Source organism: Xyrauchen texanus, chromosome 3 (genome assembly GCF_025860055.1).
Source record: "Xyrauchen texanus isolate HMW12.3.18 chromosome 3, RBS_HiC_50CHRs, whole genome shotgun sequence".
Lineage (NCBI taxonomy): Eukaryota > Metazoa > Chordata > Actinopteri > Cypriniformes > Catostomidae > Xyrauchen > Xyrauchen texanus.
Window position 1 is genome coordinate 27,380,302 of NC_068278.1, and position 21,774 is coordinate 27,402,075.

The 21,774-nt window shown below is 39.8% G+C and overlaps 1 protein-coding gene across 2 annotated transcripts in view; it reads right to left on the reverse strand.

Annotated features, from left to right (window-relative positions):
* The window catches only part of arid3c (AT rich interactive domain 3C (BRIGHT-like)), a 101,807-nt gene extending 89,641 nt beyond the window's left edge, over positions 1-12,166 (reverse strand). For both annotated transcript variants that reach the window (XM_052098299.1, XM_052098291.1), the window contains exons 1-2: positions 11,941-12,166; positions 10,905-11,531 (exon numbers count right to left, since the gene is read on the reverse strand). In XM_052098299.1, the coding sequence (XP_051954259.1) occupies positions 10,905-11,531; positions 11,941-11,979 (666 nt within the window). In that variant the 5' untranslated portion in view covers positions 11,980-12,166. The remainder of the gene's footprint in view (positions 1-10,904; positions 11,532-11,940) is intronic.
* Positions 12,167-21,774: the final 9,608 nt, after the last annotated feature.

Below are 21,774 nucleotides of genomic sequence, written 5' to 3' on the forward strand. Positions count from 1 at the left end.
TTAAACCAATATATTTGCAGTAAATAATGTTTAATTTTTCTTGTTTACTTTTGTGAATTCATTATGCTTATGCGCTAACGCTATACGTGGCCATAATAGGCACTCTGCAATTGTAATTTATGATGATACTGATACTACTGCAACAATGGGCATATAAAAGTGTTAATTTTCATAATATAGACAAAAGAATGGTGATAGAGGCATATCTTCCTTTGGGCAGACGTGTGAATGGTTTTCGCTGCAGATGGCACGAGTGAATGGGCACTTGAGAGTATTTGAGTAGATTTGATTTCTTTTGTGGACTAATTAAACATGGAAAAAAAATAGCATGAAATGTTTTTGGAAAATATCTCTTTGCAAACGATCGTACTGATGTAGGTAAACGTGCACCAGCTTGCTAATAAATCTACACGCCGGTGTGTTCACGTTGAAAACAGACTGAACATTGTACACAAAGTAGCAGGTGGAGCTTTAGTTCATACCAACCAATGACATGGACCAATGGCAGTAAGACGTGTTTAGCAGCCGGTTAGAAGCTTTCCTAAAAGTTCACCCATGCCAGCTGCTAAGAACCACCGAAACAAACGCAAAAACACATTTTGCACGGAGTAGAGTTTTGGACAGATTTTGATCTAAATGACGTCACACCCATTCGTTTTTTGTTTCTTATTAAGTTTATCTGAGCCTTAAAGTACCACCAAAGTGCCATCCTCAAACAACAGTCTTTTTATTAATTTTATTGCAGAAATTAAGTTTTGCCTAAATGCACAGCAAAGTTTTAGTAAGGAGCCCTTTAGAAGACATGGCAGGAATTTTATTCTGAAATAGCTTTTGAGTTCCCTCGCAATAGTACATGGTTTTACCTCAATAACCAAATTTTAACCTTGATATTTGTAGTAAAACCATAGTAATAATACAGGAAAATGAAAACTATGGTAATAAAAATCACAATTGTTTGGTTATTATGGTTTTACTACAAATACCATGGTAAACCCTTAGTACCACAAGATTAACCATGGTTAATCCATAGTAACATAATGGTTACTATATGGATACAGTAAATTGTATTAAAACCATGGTTTCTACCAAAAAACATGGTTACTTTTCATAGTTATATATACAATATTACTCTAGTACAACCATGGATTTATGCCACAAAACAACAACAATATTATTATAGTAAAATCATGATTTCTGGCCAAAACTATGGTTACTACAGTCTACAATATTACTATAGCCAAAAATTTTTTAACTGTCATGGTTTTACAACAGTAACCACAACTAATCAAAACTATTAATTTACTTTTTTACCATAGTTTTCATTTTCCTTTATCATCACGTTATGGTTTCAAAATGTCCACACTGTCCTCTAAGGGCTCCGTAGATTAGACATTTCTTGCATGATGATTTATCGTGAACTGAAGGTAAATTGGCTCAGTATGTTAATGAATAATTAATTACTTCAAGTACCAAAAGAAACGTATGGAATCTCGTAAGATGAACCTTGCACACTGTGCATGGTAAATGGCCAGCAAACAATATAACACATGTTAGCTGCCCTAACAATGATACTGTACATGACATTACAACACAGTATGAAAAATGCTATATAATTATTGCACCATATACCAACAAGCACATGCTTTAATGGATCAGGTTTTTACAGTTACAATGTCACAAAAGTTTATTGAGAATAGGGATGGGCAATTGTACTTGTGTACTCGAACGTGACAGCGACGATCGATCATAAAAACAATGATTGTGTGAGTTTAAAAAAATACATATTTCTCTTTTTTCTGATTGGTTATAGCAAAATGTTGGGCGGCACCTTGAGCTCTGATTGTTAGCATTGCCAGAGCATGCGGTCCAAAGCCCAGACCGAAGAACAGAGAGAAACATGGCTTCAAAGTTGCGTAGCGATGTCTGGTTTCACTTTAACAAAAATAGATGAAAATACAGTTCAATGCAAAATGTGCAGCACCAAGCTGTCACACAAATCTACCACAAGTACAATGCGTTATCATCTAGTATTTGTACATAAAATGTCTTGCGATACCAGAGAGGCAACTCCAGCATGGCATCTTTTACCGTCAGACAGAAATGCAACGTAGCCCCAGTATAACGTCCCATCGCGCAAAACAGTCACGGGAAGAATATATGCTTCTTCATATATGAATAGAATGCTTCTTCACTGAAAGACAGACTGTCAAAGACAGCGAAGATGGCTATCTCAACGAACTCATGGAGCTCGCTGACCACGGAATCCTATATAACACTAACTTGCCATTACATTGCTGAATGGGAAATACATAGTTCAGTATTAGAGACGCGCAATTTCGGCGAACGACACTCTGCTGTGAACATAGCCAACTACCTTAAAGATGCAACAGAACAGTGGCTGTCAAGTTTGGAGAAAGTAATTGCGTGTGTTCATGATAATGCTAGTAACATGGTTTTGGCAAATCGAGATCTTTGGGAATCAGTGCCCTGCTTTGCACACACCCTGCAGCTAGCCATAAACGAAGGATTCAGCGTTGCTTCTGTAAAAAGCGTGATAGCTGCCGGTTGGTGGCACATTTTCACCACAGCACAGTGGCTACAGTGGCACTTCGCCAGAAACAACAACAGCAGAAAGTACCCGAACACAAACTTATCCAGTACTGTCGCACGCGATGGAATTCTGTGTGCGATATGTTTGAGCGTCTTTTGGCGAACAGAGATGGACTGTGTGCGCTGTTCTGTCAGATCGCAATATTACAAAACTTGCAGATGCGAAGACACTTGACTTGAAAGATGAGCACTGGCAGATTGTAGAAGAACTGATACCCGTTCTTCAGTCTCTGAAGTGCGCCACAACAACAATGTGCTGTGAGACGCATGTTTGTGTTTCGATGGTCTATCCGATCTCACATAGCCTCATCACTAAACACACAGACCAGTGAGTCTCCAAGAGTGTCGGAGTTCAAGACAGCCGTGGCAGAATCTCTGAAACGGTGCATAGTCACTGTTGCAGATGATGCTGAGAAATTGGCTCTACCTCTGATTGCGGCAACATTGGATCCAAGACACAAACATCTGAGGTTTCTTGAGACAGAGCTTCGATAGAGTGTAAAGGAGAATCTGAAACAGCTTTACGACACAATTACAAATTCTTTCACACCCATACAAAGCGACTCTCAGCCTGATCGAGCAGCAATTACGGCGCTCAACACTCTCTTTTTGGTGAGGATTATGGCGTGAGTGGTTTTTGTTCGCGTGACACCGAAATCGAAAGCTACTTCAGTGAGCCATGCATCTCCATAAACCAGGATCCTTTACTGTGGTGGAAGGTAAAGGAGAATCGGTTTACAAAGCGAAGCATCCTTGCCCAGTGGTACTTAGCTGTTTCTGCGACACCGGTTCCAGCGGAGCGCGTTTTTTCCACCGCCGGCCTAATTGTGAATAGACTCTGCACACGCCTCTCACCTGTGCACGTAGACCGACTTCTCTTTTTGAACAAAAATATGTAGGCTGTAGCCTATTTTTAAGTTTCATCATTCGTGGTAAATATACAGGATGTTTTTGTTTTTGAGTTTTATAAATCATTTCGTCTTTGTTTTATTTACCATTAGCAGTCGTTTGGTTAAATTGTTAAACCTTTTTTCTTTAGCTTTGAAAATACAATCTAAGATGTTCATTTTTGTTGTTGTTTCAAAAGCACAGGTGAAATATGCTGCTTAAGTAATATTGAAGACAACGTTTTATTTAAAAATGACAGTTGAATAAAGTAGCCTAAAAGTAATCCTGTGTGTTCATTTTTAAATCACATTTGATAATAAAAACACAGAGACAAGTAATATTAATTAGAAGCCTATATAAAATAATATATAATAAATCAAATGTAGCGGCTCTACTTTAACTTACAATAACGAACGCAGAATTAAGGTTTAGTATTACAGAAATAGCTTATATTTGGAGAGACGATGAAAATCAACCCTGTTTTTGTCATAGTTTTTATCTTTTGATGAAAATATCCTTTAAATTGTATTCATAATTCATCAATAATCATTGTGTGCTGTTCAGTAATTTAAGCCAGTTTTACTCTGACTAAAATGTCATTTTAGCCAATATATAGGCAATGTCAGCAATCACTTAATAAAGTAGATGAAAGTACTGTAATGTAATCAGCAATATACATAACATTATGTGAACACCATAGAATGTTGTGAATTATTTTTGCTTTGCTTGCCCGCGTTTCAGCGCCCTGTTAGAAGAGCACATACACAACGGATTTACACTCTCTGGCTATAGCACGTAACTGCGTTTGCATCCTTTTGTGCAGATACAAGTTGTAATGTTACGTTTATGTTGTGTATCTAGTATGTCTGATTAATCTCATAGGATGTGTCATAGAAGGGGCTTCAGTTTACTGGTGTTCATTTACTCTTCAGCTTCACCTCATCCAGCTATTCTTTTTCAATAACATTGATGCGGCATAAGCAGTGTTATTTTTTATAGTCATATGTTCATGTTTTTAAAATATTTTCATTATCTCCATGATGGACCCCCCGAGTACTCTTTTTGAGGCCTATCAATAATCGAAATAAGAAATTGACAAAAATGCCCATCCCTTATTGAGAAATCAATTCTAAAAATAACTTACTACTAAAATAATATTTCTACGTTTTAGACAACAATAAGGAAATATTTCTCTGACTTATTAGAATAAAGTTAGTCAGTATGTGGTCAATATGTTTCTGTTGTTTCTTATTTTCTTTCACTCTGTGTTCTTGACTTGAATTAATATTACTAGGGGGTACAAAGCTTTTAAAAATATAGAAAGAAAAACTCAGTACACTTTGTTCTATGCTGTTTTAAAATGTCTGTAATAAAATTAAAATAAAGAAACTGGGGTAAAAAATGATTTTACAATGTAGACAGGCTGTTATTCCACAAGAAAATCCACACATATAGGCTGCCTTCATGATACCTCGACTACAGGATACAGGAAATCATGCAGGGAACTCACACTCTAAATTGTGTGTCTAAATGTTGCCATGTGGCCTAAAACTGCTTGAAATCACACCTCATTCTTCAGATTAAGGGCAAAGTGTTGAAAAGGAAAGGAGACCATTAACAGGATAATAGTATGTATTTCAGTACCCAGAAAAACAGTGTAAACTGTTGCTATGAAAGTCTAACTTCTTCTAAATGCACTAGAAGTGGTGTATAATCATTTAGCCTAGTATTTGCTGAGATTGTTCACTCTCCCGTGACTTTTGCAAAGCAACAGCAGAAAGGCCAAGCTTCTTACTCTTAAAACATGAAACCCACATTAAAGAGGTATGCCAAACGAGTCTGTCTCCCTGTGTTTTAATAAGAAAAATACCTGTTTGCTCATTTATAAGCACTTCTTGCTTGAGCTGTAGTGAAAAAGCTGCATAATATCACCTGCAGTGTTTGAGTGATGACTGAGTTCTCGGCAAACAGGATTAAAATGGAACACTCTCATTTTGATGTGTCACCCTGTTTGTTTGTACAAGAGGTTAATGTGGCTCTAGCCACGGATCTGTGACCAGATCTGAATGTTCACTATGGCTAATGTTAGGAGATGGATTATCAGGTCTCCTCAAAACTGTCAGCTGATGACATCGTCAACAGGGATTTATAACAGGCAACCAATTGGACTCGGCTAAAGCAGGCTCCCATATAAAAAGCCATCTAAAAGGGAGACAACTGCTGGAATTCTATTAACTATTTCCACTGACAGCACACGAAACTGCCACAGCTGTCGGTAGGCCTGCGTTAACTCATACTACAGGCTGCTAACGATAGTGCTGCTGGGTGAAAATCACAACCTCTGTGCCATATGGAGAATTTGCTCCATGCATGTGTTTTAGCTTAACAGAGACTGCATACTGGGAAACTTAATGGCTCTCAGGACCCCAAAACATATGAGCAAAGCAGTGCAATCAAACAGAGGGGGATAACATAGGGGTGGAGCAGGCCTGTAAAGAGAAGGAATTTCTTGTGTTGATACTGGAGATACTGTGTGTGTGTGTCTATTTCAAAGAAGGTATTGAGCTTGAATTGAAGTGTGTTACTTGAGGAGACACCAGGACAGATCATTCAAATATATCAACAGACTAACTGACTGCATTTAGCCTCAGTGTATCACTTCCACTTGGAGAAAAAAAAAAAATCAGTAACATTTTCTATGAAGCCCATATATATAATGCATTGTAAAGCCTTATAATGTATTAATAATGGCTCATAATACACCTTATAGTATGCATAAATAAATAAATAAATAATTGTAACCACAAATTGAATACATTATAATACTTACCTATTCACATTATACCTTAAGAGTATAATGCATTATAACACAAGAAACATCTCATTTTATCAGCAGAAGTTATAATGTATTATATATTTGTAATATGTATAATAGGTATGCTTTATGTGTCAAAAGTAATGTCTTCTTATAAACATCCATAAGATATTTTTAAGTGGTCAAAAGACATTACAAGTCATGCTGAAATCTATATACATTATACATGCACAAAATACAAAATAAAAAAAAAGAATATATAAAAAAAAACACATTCAATGTAAATTTTGTAATATTACAAAAAACACTTGTAAAGCTGCCAGGTTAAAATATATCAGAAACTCTCAATATGAAACTAAAAAAATATTTCTGTTGATCACACATGTAGCCAATCCTCTTGTACAAAAAATAAAATCAAACTGATTGTATACTGGACTCAATTCAGAGCATCTTATTTGAATACGTATTTTATAAATAACTTCCATTGTATAAGTTTGACTTGGTATTGTGTGTTACAAGTTTGTAATGGCTGTATATAAGAAAATATTGCTGTTGTAACTTTACTTAAAGTAGGCAAAGCCCACTTATAATATGATCACATCATAAAGCCTTTTGACTGTTTACACGATATAGCACTAATATGATAAAATGTATTAGCTTCTGCTGCGTTAAAATTGGATGTTGATCATTGGGTAAAGTATAAATAAGAACAGGGGAAGTCTTATAATGTATTATAACTGTAGTTATAATTATTTATGAAAAGTTATAACTTATTATAAGGTCTATTATGAGACATTATGAATTCAGTATAATGCATTTATAATGTCCTTACAATGCATTATAAAAATGGGCTTCATAGAAAATTGTATAAAATTTACCAAATTATTAAAGGTGTCCAGCAAAACAAAGGTGCATATCTTAAAACGTCTGAACAATGACAACGTTTGTTTAACCAAAAATAATACTTTGCCTTCCTGGCTGGGGGTGGGTGGTGGTGAGGGGGGTACTTTGTCTTCCTTTCAGTGATTTCACAATTGCCTCATTTCCTTTTTTCTCCAGGAGATGTTTTGCTTAATCGTGAGAGTTACAGAGTGAATTAGGTCACCACTGGCTGCCTCGATATTCTGACTAATCTGTTTTTGAACTGGATTTTCAAATTGTGAATTTAAAGAAGTTTCTAACGGTCACTTCTAGAAGATTAAGGGGACAAACTGTCCCTTCTTAACTCAGAACAAACACAGAGTTCAGAGTGTAGAATGCGCTAATACCCTCAGAGCCAAAAACAATACATTACACTAATTTTTACTAAAGCCGACTAGACAGGAAAGACAAACCTCCTTTCCACAAGCTTCTGTTGTGAAACCAAACACCAATGCTGAGTTTCCTCCACCCTCTTTCAGCTCTACCCAGCCCCCTCTATGGCCCTGTAAATGCCTTGTTATGGGAAAAAGCCATTCTGTGAGTTTTTCATGTTTGCAAAACAGATCAAACTCAAGCCCCGAATCCAAAGTGGTGGTCAGACTGAGTAATCAAAAGATGAGTGATATTTGATGAAGGAAAATGTAATGTTTGTTGTTGTTTTTGTTTTGTTGTTTTTTAGCATAAGATATTTATTTCAACAAGAGTTAAATTTTGAGCTTGCAGAATTGGCATCATTTTTGCAACTGTGATATAAACCCCAAATTGGAGCCTGTTTTGTATCAGGTTATTTAATCATAAACTCAAAGATTACTTGTGTTTTGTGAACACTACCCATAAAATTGCTCTAATCATGTCGCACACAATGTTGTACAGTAAATTATAACTTTTCAAAATTCCGAACATTTTTGCGCAATGCAAACAGAAACCATGCTATTTCACAAAAACATCTTGCTCAACAATCTGTATACATTTTTTTTTTTTTAAAAGAATAAAAGTGAAAGTCGTAGAATGAAAAGTAAATATGTAAGTGTAAAAAAATTCAGTGTAGGTACTCAATGTGCATTTAGTTACAGACATACACACACAGATATGTACTGTATTGAAGTATATGCAGTTTGTTCCTATTTCGTAATGGCTTGGCTACGAGCCGACCCATTCGCTGTCTGAGAGGGATATCCCAGGGTTATTGGGAGGGAGCCAGGTTGGAATTCCACTAAGTCTAGTTTCCTGTATTCCTGCCAAAATTCTATGCAACGACTTGCTTTTTTTCTCTCCCCTCACTGTTCCTTTGACAATAAATGGCCATATGGCAGCCGATTTAACTTTGTCTCTTCCTATCCTTTCTCTATTACTCTCTCTCCTGCCTATTCGTTGTTCTTTTTAAGAATTACACATTTTTCATATCAGTGCAAATAGTAGCGATAGAAACACCTAAACTAAAAGATCTACATACATTTTAAATAACATGCAAGTGATAGAAACGGAGGAACAACACGACACAATGTTAAATTTACATATATGAAAAATATTTAGATTTTTTAGTTTTGATTTTAATTACAAAACAACATTGTACCGAAATAAAAATAAAACATGATGAAAAAACATGAAAGATTTGAGCCAGCATATATAGTTATAGCAAACTAAACAGCAGTCTGCATTAATTGCTGAATTAATTACTTTTGTAAATACAGATGCCACAAATTTGGCCACAACCAAGTTGTTTAATGTCTTGGCCTATTTTTACATTCTTCTAAACAGCTTTTCTTATTTCAAGAAGGCATTTATTGCATTTAGATGAGTTTTTTCAGTGTTGAAAACAGGTAGTACACTGGCTCCAGTCAGTCTGCCAAATGCCATCATCATCCTTTCATTGTTTCTACGTTTCACTTGATTTGTGCAAATAGCTCAAGAGCAATTAGAAAATGTATGTTCTTGACTTCTGTTAAACAACATTTGGTAAAACCTTACAATAAGGTTCTGTTCATAAATATTAGTTAATGCATTAGGTATCTTTTTTTATTGTATTTTATTGTATCTTTTATTGTTAGTTCATGTTAGTTCATAGTGCATTAACTAATGTTAACAAATACAAATTTTGATATTAAAAACGGATTACTATATGTTGACATTAACATAATCTAAGATTAATAAATGACTAATATGTATTGTTAATTGCATGTTAACTAATGTTGTTAACTAATGGAACCTTAGTGTAAAGTAAACCAACATGGTTTTCTGTTATGTTGTTTGTCATTTTTATAAAGAGAATATTGTTTGTTGATATTAAATTTATGTCAAAAATGTACAAATTTCTAAACTTGTATTAATTACATCTCTTCTTTAAAGCCCTAATCAAAAAGCTAAAAATTGCAATAAATAAATACATAATAATAATAATAATAATAATAATAATAATAATAATAATAATATTACACTCAATGTTCTTAATGAAAATCATAAATGTTTTCATTACCGAACGGTGACCCACATTATCATGTTTAAAAATACATCACATTATTAAAATTATGCTGACTACACTATAAAGTTGCATTTTGTTTAATTTGTTGAAGTTGTTTTTGAACAGTTGAATCATATATGAATACAACCACATGAGTTATTATCCTCCATTGCATGACTCTCAATCAAAGCAGCTGTCTGTATTCAAACTGCACTGTACTCCTTATGTTAAGCCGGTGCTTACACTAATGCAGCTGCTAATGTGCATGTCTCATTTGGTCAGGGATCTTAATGATCTATCATAAATAAGAAATGACAAGCCCATCCATGCTCATTCTGTATGGATCTGTGTTTGCTTAAGAGCCTCAATCTCAGTGTATCACTCTAAATTATCCCCAGAGAATAGAGTGGAACTATACTACTATACCGCATAACTCGCAAACAATCTCATGCCGCAATCCTGAATTTCAAGTGTACAGATATACTACCTTGAAGAACAAGCGCTTTCCATCCCGATATAGTTTTATATAGAATGATCAAAAGCAACTGTGGCTATACTAATGTTATTTTTTCATTTGTATCTTTACACAAACATGTACTGACACATCAAAAGTAGTGATTCCAAAATAGAGAGAGGCTGTTCTTTATGCATGTTGCAAAATCACTAGAGTCATAAATAATTATTTGGTTGTAATTTAAATGCAATTACATTTAAAGCAACTATTAAAATATACCTGTCACCAGCCTATGTGTATGAGTATATGTATGCCTATCTAAAGTATGATACAATGGCACATTGAAGCAGAAAGTATTACACCTATAAATGAAACTCAAAATGAAAATGATCCATCTGAACCTTGTAGTTTTTAGGAAGACTACACTGTTAAGATGAAGCATTAAAGTCCTAGCGCTGCCTAGTCCAAATTTGGTACACTTACAGGTGGGAAATAGGCCTATATATCTATATCGACACTTCAGAACTTCAGTACAGGACATATGTTCCTTGTTTTAGTGATGACTAGTTTAGTGTGTAGTTGATTAAAATAATGGGACTTCAGCAAGTAGTTTCACACATGACTGAAAAAAATCTCACTTCATGCTTTCACACTTTGCACATTAGTAAGCACCATACAGTTTACCAAAGTTCACATTCAATGGTTATAATATCAGTGCATTACTTGAATCTACCTACAGAACTCACTAATGCACATACCTGTTTGAACTGTTCCTCATAAGTCCATTCGTGGTTCTGCGATTGTGCTTGGGGTGCCAGACCACTGGGTGATTCGGCCTGTCTTGGAGCTGCATACGAAGGCTGGACTCTGGACAGATGTATAGGGGTACTTTTTGGAGATTGTCCCGCACCTGGATAAATAGCATGACGCGGTGGGTAATGAGCTAGGGGTCCTTCCAAATCTTCATCCCCTCCACCCTCGTTCATACTGTCATCTTCCTCCAAATCCCGCTCGTCATCGTCCATGCCGCGCTCCAGGTCATAATCATCGATGTCAGAGTCGACGGTTTGCTCATCGGGGTGGCCTAAGCTCGCCATGGGTGATTTCGGGGCTCCCCCTGCGAACGCCCCCCTGACCGCTGCTTGATAGTGGCGGAAGGCGAGAGCTTGCTGTTGGATCTGGGACTCCACCATGGACCTGATGTCTTTCTCCTTCTCGGCTTGCCGGAGCTTCTCTTCCAAGGCGAGGCGAGCCGCCTGCTGTCGCTGAAGGTTTTCCATGACCGCCTCCAGTTTCATCCCGCCGCCGCCGCCGCTCGACTGACTGTGCGCGCTGGAGGAGTTGACCAGCAGAGGAAGAGTGTTCGCCGACGAGAAAGCGGCTTGCTGCGGGCAACAAAATGTCAAATAATGTTAATAAAAATTTTAGTTGCAAGAAACTAATGCTTAATAAAAAGTAAAACACTGCGCGCGTACATGGGAATACTTTGAAACTGCAAAAACTTAACCACGTCTGACTGACGTTACAGTCTATTTAAAAAAACAATGCTTACAAGTTTTCTCTGTATTACTGATTAAATCAGAGCATCACAATTTATGATAAAAAGTATATTTTTCCTGTATGGTAGCAATAGGTCGAAGGGCAGCGTGCCTATAGCACGAGCTAGTTTGTAACCAGCTATTGCAAATATATCACAAGTTGCATGATAAGACTTTAAGTAAATAAAAACTATTGGACATGCTAATAAACACGAGGATATATCTGTTCGACCAGAGGAGCAGAGCTCACGCTTACCAGTGCAGATTTAGCTGCGATTCTTGTGTTGTCAACCATGCTTCTCCCGTCAAATGCGACGAATTAGCTCAAAAGTGACCTTTTCCCCCAAACAAAGTCAGAAGAGGCTGTACTCCCGTCTCAACATCTAGTTCTGTGTCGTGGACGCGGAGAAATAGTTCGCTTGGTGAAAACGTGTTCGCGGCGCGCTCGCGGTCTCTAGGCGATTTGGCAACAAGTGGCTGTAACTGTAGCGAGAATGACCTCTGAGGACCAGAGATCAGATCAGTCCCTCTGCCTCCATCTGCTCTTTACACGTCAATAGAGAGATGAATATAAGGCAATCAGGGCAGGGTTTGCACTCAGCCAACAGAAATACAGCTGAGCTTCCGGCGAGCTGTGGTGTTCAACTACTTGTGTGGCACTTCAAACTTTAAACCAAATTATTGCTTTTCCAATTTAAAGGTGTTAAAGAGTTCTGGTTAAACATACGTATGAGAAAATTTATGTTTCGTCCTGGAGGTTTAAAATGTCGAAATTGTTGTTCAACCCGCGTGTAAAACTATCTAACATTTTGGTTATCACTCGCAAATGATAAGTAGTAATTATAATCTTGTTCACTGAGCTGTTCTTCAAAACAATGTACACTTTCCACCCACTATTTTTTGCTTTTGAACAAGAGAAGGTTCTCAATTAGCAAACTATGATGTTAAAAATGATATTTCTGATTTTACAATGTGCCTGCCAGAGAAAATGATTAATTTAATTGTATTTATTTATTTCAATGTGACATTTAAACATTATGAATTTCAGAGCAACCCTTTTAAAGCATACGGTCTTCTAACCGTTTGTCTTTAATGTTCTCACTGTTTGTTGCCAATTGCATTCGTTTTTATGCATCTCAATACTTAAAGACATAAAGAAAATCCCTGCACACTATTAAATGCATTGCCAACCCATAAGAGTTCACTGAACACATTTAAACACCAGGTTTGATTGAGATGTAAATTTCACATATTAAATTTCACATGGGTGAATCCATTACACCAGCATGTAGACAGACTTAAATAGTACAGATAAATACACCCTTCTGACTGCAGAACATACAATTGCCATTCACCCTGCAATTATCCAAGATTTGTAATTATGGAACCGATAAACAGACTTACAATTGAATTCCATATAATTTCAGTGCAGTACATTAGTCATTACCGCAGTTCTTAGGGTTTTAAACTATTTGGTGGTAATGAAGCCTGAGGTGTTTGTCTAATTCTTCACTCTTGCCTTTGTGAAATGTCTTCACTCATATGGGAAATATGGATGAATATGAACAGATAGATGGATGGATGGATGGGTAGGTTGGTGAGTAGATGATAGATAGATAGATAGATAGACAGACAGACAGACAGACAGACAGACAGACAGACAGACAGACAGACAGATAGATAGATAGATAGATAGATAGATAGATAGATAGATAGATAGATAGATAGATAGATAGATAGATAGATAGATAGATAGATAGATAGATAGATAGATAGATAGATAGATAGATAGATAGATTAGTCCATATAGCATTAAACAGCGGGTCATTTCTCCCATGACCCTTTTGCTCTGTGACTGTGATAAAATAACTCATTATCTTTTGACCCCAAAAAATCCTGCAAGAATCCTGTGTTGCTTTATGCCCTCAAACTGTTCAGCAAAATTGATAATCATTCCAGGTTTACAATCCATTCAAGTTAATGCAATGCTAAGGTCTTGCACTGACACTGATTAAGCTAGAATGATGGTTAATATGTTTGACATTGTGAACTCTGCTTAAAGAAATATCTCATTAATGGGACTAAATTCACACACGTTACACAATAAAAAGTAAACTGAAATGTTTGCATAATTTAGAACATACTCTCAGATTAGAACTACTGAATGGAAGACATAATGGGGTAGGCCTACATATCTAATATAATATAATCATAATAATTAAACATTTTAATTCATACTAATAAAGAAGTATGACTTAGCAAATACTATGTAAATAAAAGTTGTTCCAACTATCTGAGATAACAAACATTAGTCTCAGAGTATTAAGCAACTAAATTAACATAAAATATGTGCTGTTTAACATCGCCACCTGCTGTTTATTTTCGCTAAACGCATCAACACAATTCCCACCAGAGCATATACAGTAGATTAATGATTTCCATGTCTATGTATCCAAGGTCAGAGATTTGGACAAATGCAAGATTGTCCAAATCTCCCCCCATGCCCCACCCCATATCACAAAACTCAATATTTGTGTTATTTGCTTAATTGGCTCAATGAAACTTCGATACATTGCATAATTTTAAAGTTTTGTTAATAAATTCAGCAGGCTTATGCATCATTAATGTGAGACCAAACCTTGCATTTCTTGAATACAGTATATCTGGGGCATATAAAATGAAAATGCAAAAACAGAAACTAATAATAAAAGTGATATTGTTAATATATTTTACATTTGCCTTTTTGTTTATTCATTAATTATTTATTTGATAGTTTTAACAGTGGTATTTTTAACATGGAAGCATGGATCTTCTTCACTACCATGGTTAGACACTGTAAAAAATTAAATAGCATTTTATCCAGCTTATGGGAGTTTTTGAGGAGCAGAAACTCAAAATGTAAATTACTTTGCATATATATAAAAACACATGTTAGACCAACAATATTCCCCCAAATGTTGTCCCAACTAGTCAAACAGAGTTGTCTGAATGAACAGTCAGACTTTTTTATTGAACAGTGTTGCTGATGTGTGAGTTCCCAGCATGCATTGCAACATTAATTAATTATGTGGTTAGTGTTTTTGTTGAAGTTGTTGCTGTTTGCTGACTTTTTTCACCTATTTCTGGAGTGTTTTTGTTTTGTTTGTTTGTTTTTTGCCACTGTAAATTAATAGTTGTGTGGTGATGTTAGGAGCTCATCTTCTAACTTATTGAGGTTTGTTGATTGTCACTGTTATTAAGGTTTGTTTGTTATAGGGTTGAGGTCTATTGTGTGTCTATTTCAAACTATTGTACATACTGCCTTGCCTCACTAGACATACCTCTCTTCAGAGGCAAATATACCAAGTAACTTAATTTAAAAGTACTTTAAATGGTGACAAAACAAAAGTTGCCTTATGACTTCAGTTCACTTGACATTGCGTTTACTAACGCATATGGGGAGTGCCTCCCCTGCAGTGCTCCGGCAAACATCACTCCGCCTCACTGCTTGACGCTTTGCTGGTGAACGGACCTCAGCATCCTGATTCTCCGCAGTGCGTCGGCAGGTGTGGAGTATCATTTTAAAGCAAAATTGTTATAAACATAAGTGATATAAATCTATATTTATATTTATATATCTAGAAGAGCCACTTATGTGTTCACGTCTTTATCTAGATGTCGTTCTGTAAATGTTCCTTGTGCTAGAGACACATCCCGCCGTCAGACAAGCATGATAGCTGTGTTTTCTGTCTGGGCCTTTTCCGTTTCGCTCACGAATCGCCCTCATTCTGAGGGACGATTCAGCCTCTCACGCCCTCCCACCCGCCTCTTCTTTGATACCCGAGGGTTCACACGAGGGGGCATGGCGGGGCCGCGAGGTCCAGCAGGACGAACTTGAGGTGGATTTCATGCCGGCACATGCCCCACGAGCCCCTCAATCTCCACAAAGCGCATATATCCCCATACGCTATGTGTGAGACGAGCTCCGGCCCTCTGAAAGAACGTGCAGCCTCGTCTCATTTGGTGGATCTGACGCTGGGGATGATGACGATGTCATGTCTCTCACCGCATCAGGCAAATGGTCAGTGGATGATGCTGCCGCCCCTCCCCCCAGCGAGGGCGAGGAACGTGCACGCGCCACTGACAGGGAGATGCTCCGTGTCCTTACAAGGGCAGTTGAAGTGTTTTGCCCTGACTGGTCTCCCCCAGAGGAACCTGAACTGCCTCGATGAATGATTCCAGCAGTCCGGATGCCGTCAAATGGCAACATCCCGCACAATTCTTCCCTGAAGTTCATAGCACGCGTCCTGGCACGCGACCTTATATGGCGCGCTCGCGCAGTGACGTCATCCTCTTTAATGTGGATCATGGGAAAGAAAACAGTTATGCCCAATTACTCCCTGTGGAGGAGGCAGTAGCGGCACACCTCTGCCCAGCGAGTAACATGTACATCCTTCCAAACCGTGTCGACAAATGTCCACACTTGCGGGAAAAGCTTAATCAACAGCAGAACAAGCTGTATCAGCACTCCACACAATGGTGGTGCTCCAGGGCAGAAATGAGTGATAAGGAAAAAGCCACTCTTTTGGATGCTCTGGTGTCTCCAGCCGGCCTTTTTGGTGGCTCTATGAATAAGTTTGCTGAGTTATGTCACGATTCAGCAGCAGTCACAGGCTATGAGACACTTTATGCCCATGCGGAGTATATCACAGCCGGTTCGCCCTCGCTCTGTTTCGAGTCAGCGCATGACTAAAAGCCACATACCTGCTGCCTCACAGGCACCTGCATATCAGTACGTGCAGCAAAAGCACTCCTGACGGGCACAATCCTTTGAAGTGGAAAGCAGAGCACGCGATTCCCTCCAGGTCTGCTCCAAACAAGGTTCGATCGGAGAGACACAAAACACTGTTTCCCATCTCCCCACTTTTGTTTGTCGGGAAAGGGATATTATTGTTCAAAATGTTGTTTCTGTGTCTTGCACTCAAATAAATGCAATAACAAATGCAATAAGTGCAAAAAAGAATACAGCATTCGTTGCACGAGATGCTCACACATTCTCAATAAAGAGCCCCTTTTTCCTCTTTAAAGCACACACAAAATGCCCTCTGTCCCACTACGCAGATGCGTGTGCAGCCATTACGGGTATTTCAGAATGGGTGCAAAGACGATCTAACATGGTTAGACGATCCAATTTTGCACACCGGCCACCCTGTTTCAACAGCGTTCTGTCTTCCACGGTTTCATCCGATGATGCGCCAGTGTTACGAGCCGAAATACACCTTTCATCATGAAAAAGGCGATAGAGATTGTGCCAAATTGTCAAGCACAAAAATGTTTTTATAGCCGTTATTTTCTTGTTCCAATGAAAGATGGCAGGCTTCGGCCAATCCTGGATCTGAGACATTTACTGTAAATTGCGCATATATAAAGCACCTATTCAAAATGATTACTCAGAAAAGGATCTTATCGCATGTACGCCCACACGATCGGTTTGCTTTGATAGATCTGAAGGATGCGTACTTTCATGTACGACATCACAGGATTTTTTGAGATTCGAGTTCGAGGGAACAGCGTATCAATTAAAAGTCCTGCCCTTCGGACTGTCTTTGGATCCTCGTACATTCACAAATTGAATTGATGTGGTTCTCGCCCCTCTGAGACTGAGCGGCATACGGAATATTGTTGGTCTAACATATAATACCTTGACAATTGGCTGTTACTACCAGCACAGCACAGTTTTACTGCTTCAGCCATTTTATAGTGTCCATCTCAGTTCAAACTGGGGAGAACATTTCCACTGAAACTTGTTTCAGAAAGCACTGGGATTTGTGGCGGCGGCATCTGCCGTCATTCCATTAGGTCTCTTACACATGAGACCTCTTCAGTGCTGGCTGAAGCGTTGTGTGCCACGACGTGCTTAGCGCCAATAACGCATGTGCATCACTAATTCCAACCGCTGTTCAGCACCACAGACAGCTCCTCCTGCATTTTACCAGCGAGGTATCATGCTGGGGCAAGTGTCATGCAGTGCCTAAACCATTGGCTGTTTTTCTAGCCTTTAAGGCTTTTCAGTCAGAAATATCAAACTGTCATGTCCTGGTTTGCTCAGACAACATTGTGGCATATATAAACTGCCAAGGTGGAATTCAGGAGACTTCACCCTCAAACTGTATTGAGGATTTGGGAAATATCTGGCAAAGCAGAAATCAATCTATTTGCCTCAGTGGAGAATACCCACTGTCCCCTCTTGTACTCGAAGTCCTAAGTTGTCAGGCAGAAAGTGGTGACCACAGATGCTTCCAACACAGGTTGGGGGGGGCGGTGTGCAATGGACGGCCAACTTTTGGCACCTGGACAGGTGCGAGGAGGGCGTGGGACATCAACCGCTTAGAGCTCTTGGCTGTAATTCTAGCATAAAAAGGCTTTCAGTCAGAAATAGTGAGCTGTCATGTCCTCAGTCAACATGACAGTTGTGGTATATATAAACAGCCAAGGCGGAATTCATTCAGTGCCACTGTCGAGAATGACACGCCACCCCCTCCTATGGAGCGAGCATCATCTCTACCTGAGAGTGACATATGTCCCAGGCTGCCTGAATTACGGTGCAGGTCTACTGTCACGCCAATGGGTGATACCGGGAGAATGGAGACTTCATCCTCAAACTATACTGAGGATTTGGGAAATATTCGGCAAAGCAGAAATCAATCTATTTGCCTCAGTGGAGAATGTCCACTGTCCCCTCTGTTATTCGAACAAGCCCCGCTGGGAAAGGATGCAATGGCACACAAATGGCCGGTGAAAAACAAATATGCATTTCCTCCGTTATGCCTGATTCACTCTGCCATAGGCAAAGTCTGAGAGGACAAGGAAACGGTTCTATTAGTTGCACCGAAATGGCCAACCAGCCATGGATTCCGGAAATGATGGAGATGCTGTACAGCTCACCATGGGAAATACCACTTAGGAGGGATCTCCTCTCTCAGGCGCAAGGCACAATCTGGCATCCCCAGCCCCAGCTGTGGAACCTGCATGTGTGGCCCCTGAACGGAGCACACTATACGCACCACAACTGACATTTTCAGTCATGAACACCATTTTACAAGCCAGAGCACCAACAACTAGATGCATCTACGCACTAAAATGGAAGGTGTTCGCTGATTGATCTCTCACACAGCAAGGACCCAGTAAACTGCCCCATAAATGAAATTGTAATATTTCTTCAAGAGCGATTAGATGCAGGACTCACCCTGTCAACGCTCAAAGTGTGTGTGGCAAATATATCTGCATATCACGCACATGAAACCGCCGCGGTCAGTTTCGAGCGGTCAGTTTCGCGCCAAAAAAGGAGGGGCTCAAACACCATAGCCAATATTAGAATATTGGTGTTATTGTAGAGAGGTTTCAAATAGGTCGTGTATGAAGGCACTCACCATATGCATTAGTAAACGCAATGTCTCATTCCCTTTGCCTCAGGGAACCGTAGTTACATAGCCTACGGAACCGAGACATTCTCACATTGTGAAGTGTCCATTGGCTAAACTAGAAATTAGTAGTTCTCTCAACAAGAATTTAGTGAACAAACAAATTCACATTGACTAAACAAAGAAATGTTACTGAGGACAATTATTCAAACGTTGTTTAGAGAACCTAAAAATCTTACTGCATCATGTTGCTCTGAATTTTTAAATTTTCTCAAAGATTATTTTTCTTTTTTTACAGTGGATGTAACATGATTTCTATAAAACAAACAATGGCACTTTTTTATTTATAAACTGTAGGCCTACTCTAAACGTAAAAACTATACATACAAAATAAACATATTTAGAAGTTGCAAAAAAAAAAAAAAAAAAAAAATATATATATATATATATATATATATATATATATATATATATATATATATATATATATATATATATATATATATATATATTCCTTGCCTCACTCCCTAATGTAGCCTATGACAAATTTAACGCCTATGAAATTAGCATAGCCAGGCTATATAATGGGCACCCCGTCATACGAAGTTCCTTTAGATTTAATCTCCTTCAGCGAAGACCTCCTCTTCGCTGGATCCTCCGGATTGTTGGAGTCTTTCACCCGGCGTTGACAAGCCTACAGCAGGACTGCTAAGAGGACGCCGGCGCCTTCAGCCGCTCGAAGCCTTCTGCTACGCCATCCGGCGCAAGATCACTATATCCTTTTACTAAGCTACTTTGCAAGTGTTCACCTTTGCGACACTTTTTGTATTTAGTAAAAGAGCAAATTCGAGGCGTTGTTCCAAATGCCTTCGACCTGCGCCTCGTGCAGAGGCCTTCTTCCTGACAGGGACCGTCACATTATCTGCACTCGCTGCCTGGGACCTGACCACGCAGAAGCTGCTTTCACTCGAGGCGGATGCCCCGAATGTGACTCCCTGGGCCTCAACGAGCCGCTGCTCGCCGCCTTTGCCGCGAACGAGCCTGCTACCACCGTGCTGCCGTCCCTCTGTTCGAGCCGCGCAAGAAAAAAGCGCCGCCACGGAGGCCGCCAGAGCACGCGGACTTCAGTGACGCCACGCCGGGCCAGTCCCCGCGTGCTTCACCACCACCCGAGAACTCCCCGCCGCCAGTCCAATTCCACGCAGACGGACCAGCACCCCTCCAACAGAGCGGTGGGTCTCATCTCGTTCGCGCGCCAGGGGACGACGGTGAAAAGGATGACAGCCTTTCCAATTGGCGCTGCATCCGACGACTGGCCGGGCTCGGCCTTCGACCCCGCCGTCGACATTAGCGGACACGAGCACAGGCACCAGCACGGTAAGAGAGTTCGCTGAACGCTTCACTGCAGCGAGCAAAACGTGTAAAACATTACCCAGTCCCCTTACAGGCGGCTGGAAATGTCTGTACAGCAGTCAATGGGCCAGTCACAGAACTCGCTCACCTGCAATCAAACGCCGCTTTAACGCCAACACACAGAAATCACAAGAGTCATTTTCTGCCTGTGTCACTAAGGGTCACGTGTCCACACTAAAGTGCGACTCCACATATCAATACTGTCCAAACAGTGCCGAATACTTTCCCAGCTCGAGCTGGACGCCCCATAAATGTAGATCGTGTGCCTATTGTCATGTATGCACCACTACACACAAGCACTGTTCCCACAGTTATAAACACTTCCCCAGTAAAAGCGGGAAATACTATAAATGTAGCGCGCGTGCCTGCTGTCCTGCACGCACTCCTACACACAAACACTGTATGCATGGCCAAAAACACCGCCGCTAGCGGAGGCTTTATGAAAGTGGCGCCGCGTGCCTACCACAGTAGATGCACCCCCACCCATAAGCCTGCCCATACAGTTCCAAACAGATCTCTGGCTCACGCCGCGAGCATCACAGATGCGACGCACGAGCTAAGAAACTCCCGCTAAGAGCGGGAAGCTTTATGGAAGTGGCGCGCGTGCCTATTACAATGTATGCACCCCCACCCGTAAACACTGTCGTTTCAAACATTTCTCCGGCTCTTGCTGCGAGCATTACGGAGATAGCGCGTGCATGTAATCTCACACGCACCCCTGCACTCGGCACTCAACACAGCTGCTCAGCGCGCCACGCTCTGAGAGCTGTAAGCTCAGTGTTAGCACATTTTCTGCCTGTGTTACTAAGGGGTCACGTGTCCACACTAAAGTGCGCATTCCCACAGTTACAAACACTGTATGCATGGCCAAAAACACTCCGCCGCGAGCGGGAGGCTTTATGAAAGTGGCGCGCGTGCCTATTACAATGTATGCACCCCCACCTGTAAACACTGTCTGTACAGTTTCAAACATTTCTCCAGCTCACGATGCGAGCATTACGGAGATAGCGTGCGTGCCTGTAAGCTCACACGCACCCCTGCACTCGGCACTCAACACGGCTGCTCAGCGCGCACCTGCGCCTCTGGGAGCTGTAAACTCAGTGTTAGCACAAGGCAATTTGCCGGTGGGGCCCATACGCCACTGCGACACGCCCCAGCCAACATTCAGCCCATATCTGTGCGAGCAAAAGCCTGGGAAAAATCCCGACATGCCAAAATGGGTTTTGAACATAATAAAACACGGTTACTCACTTCAATTCGCCAGAGACCACCCCGCT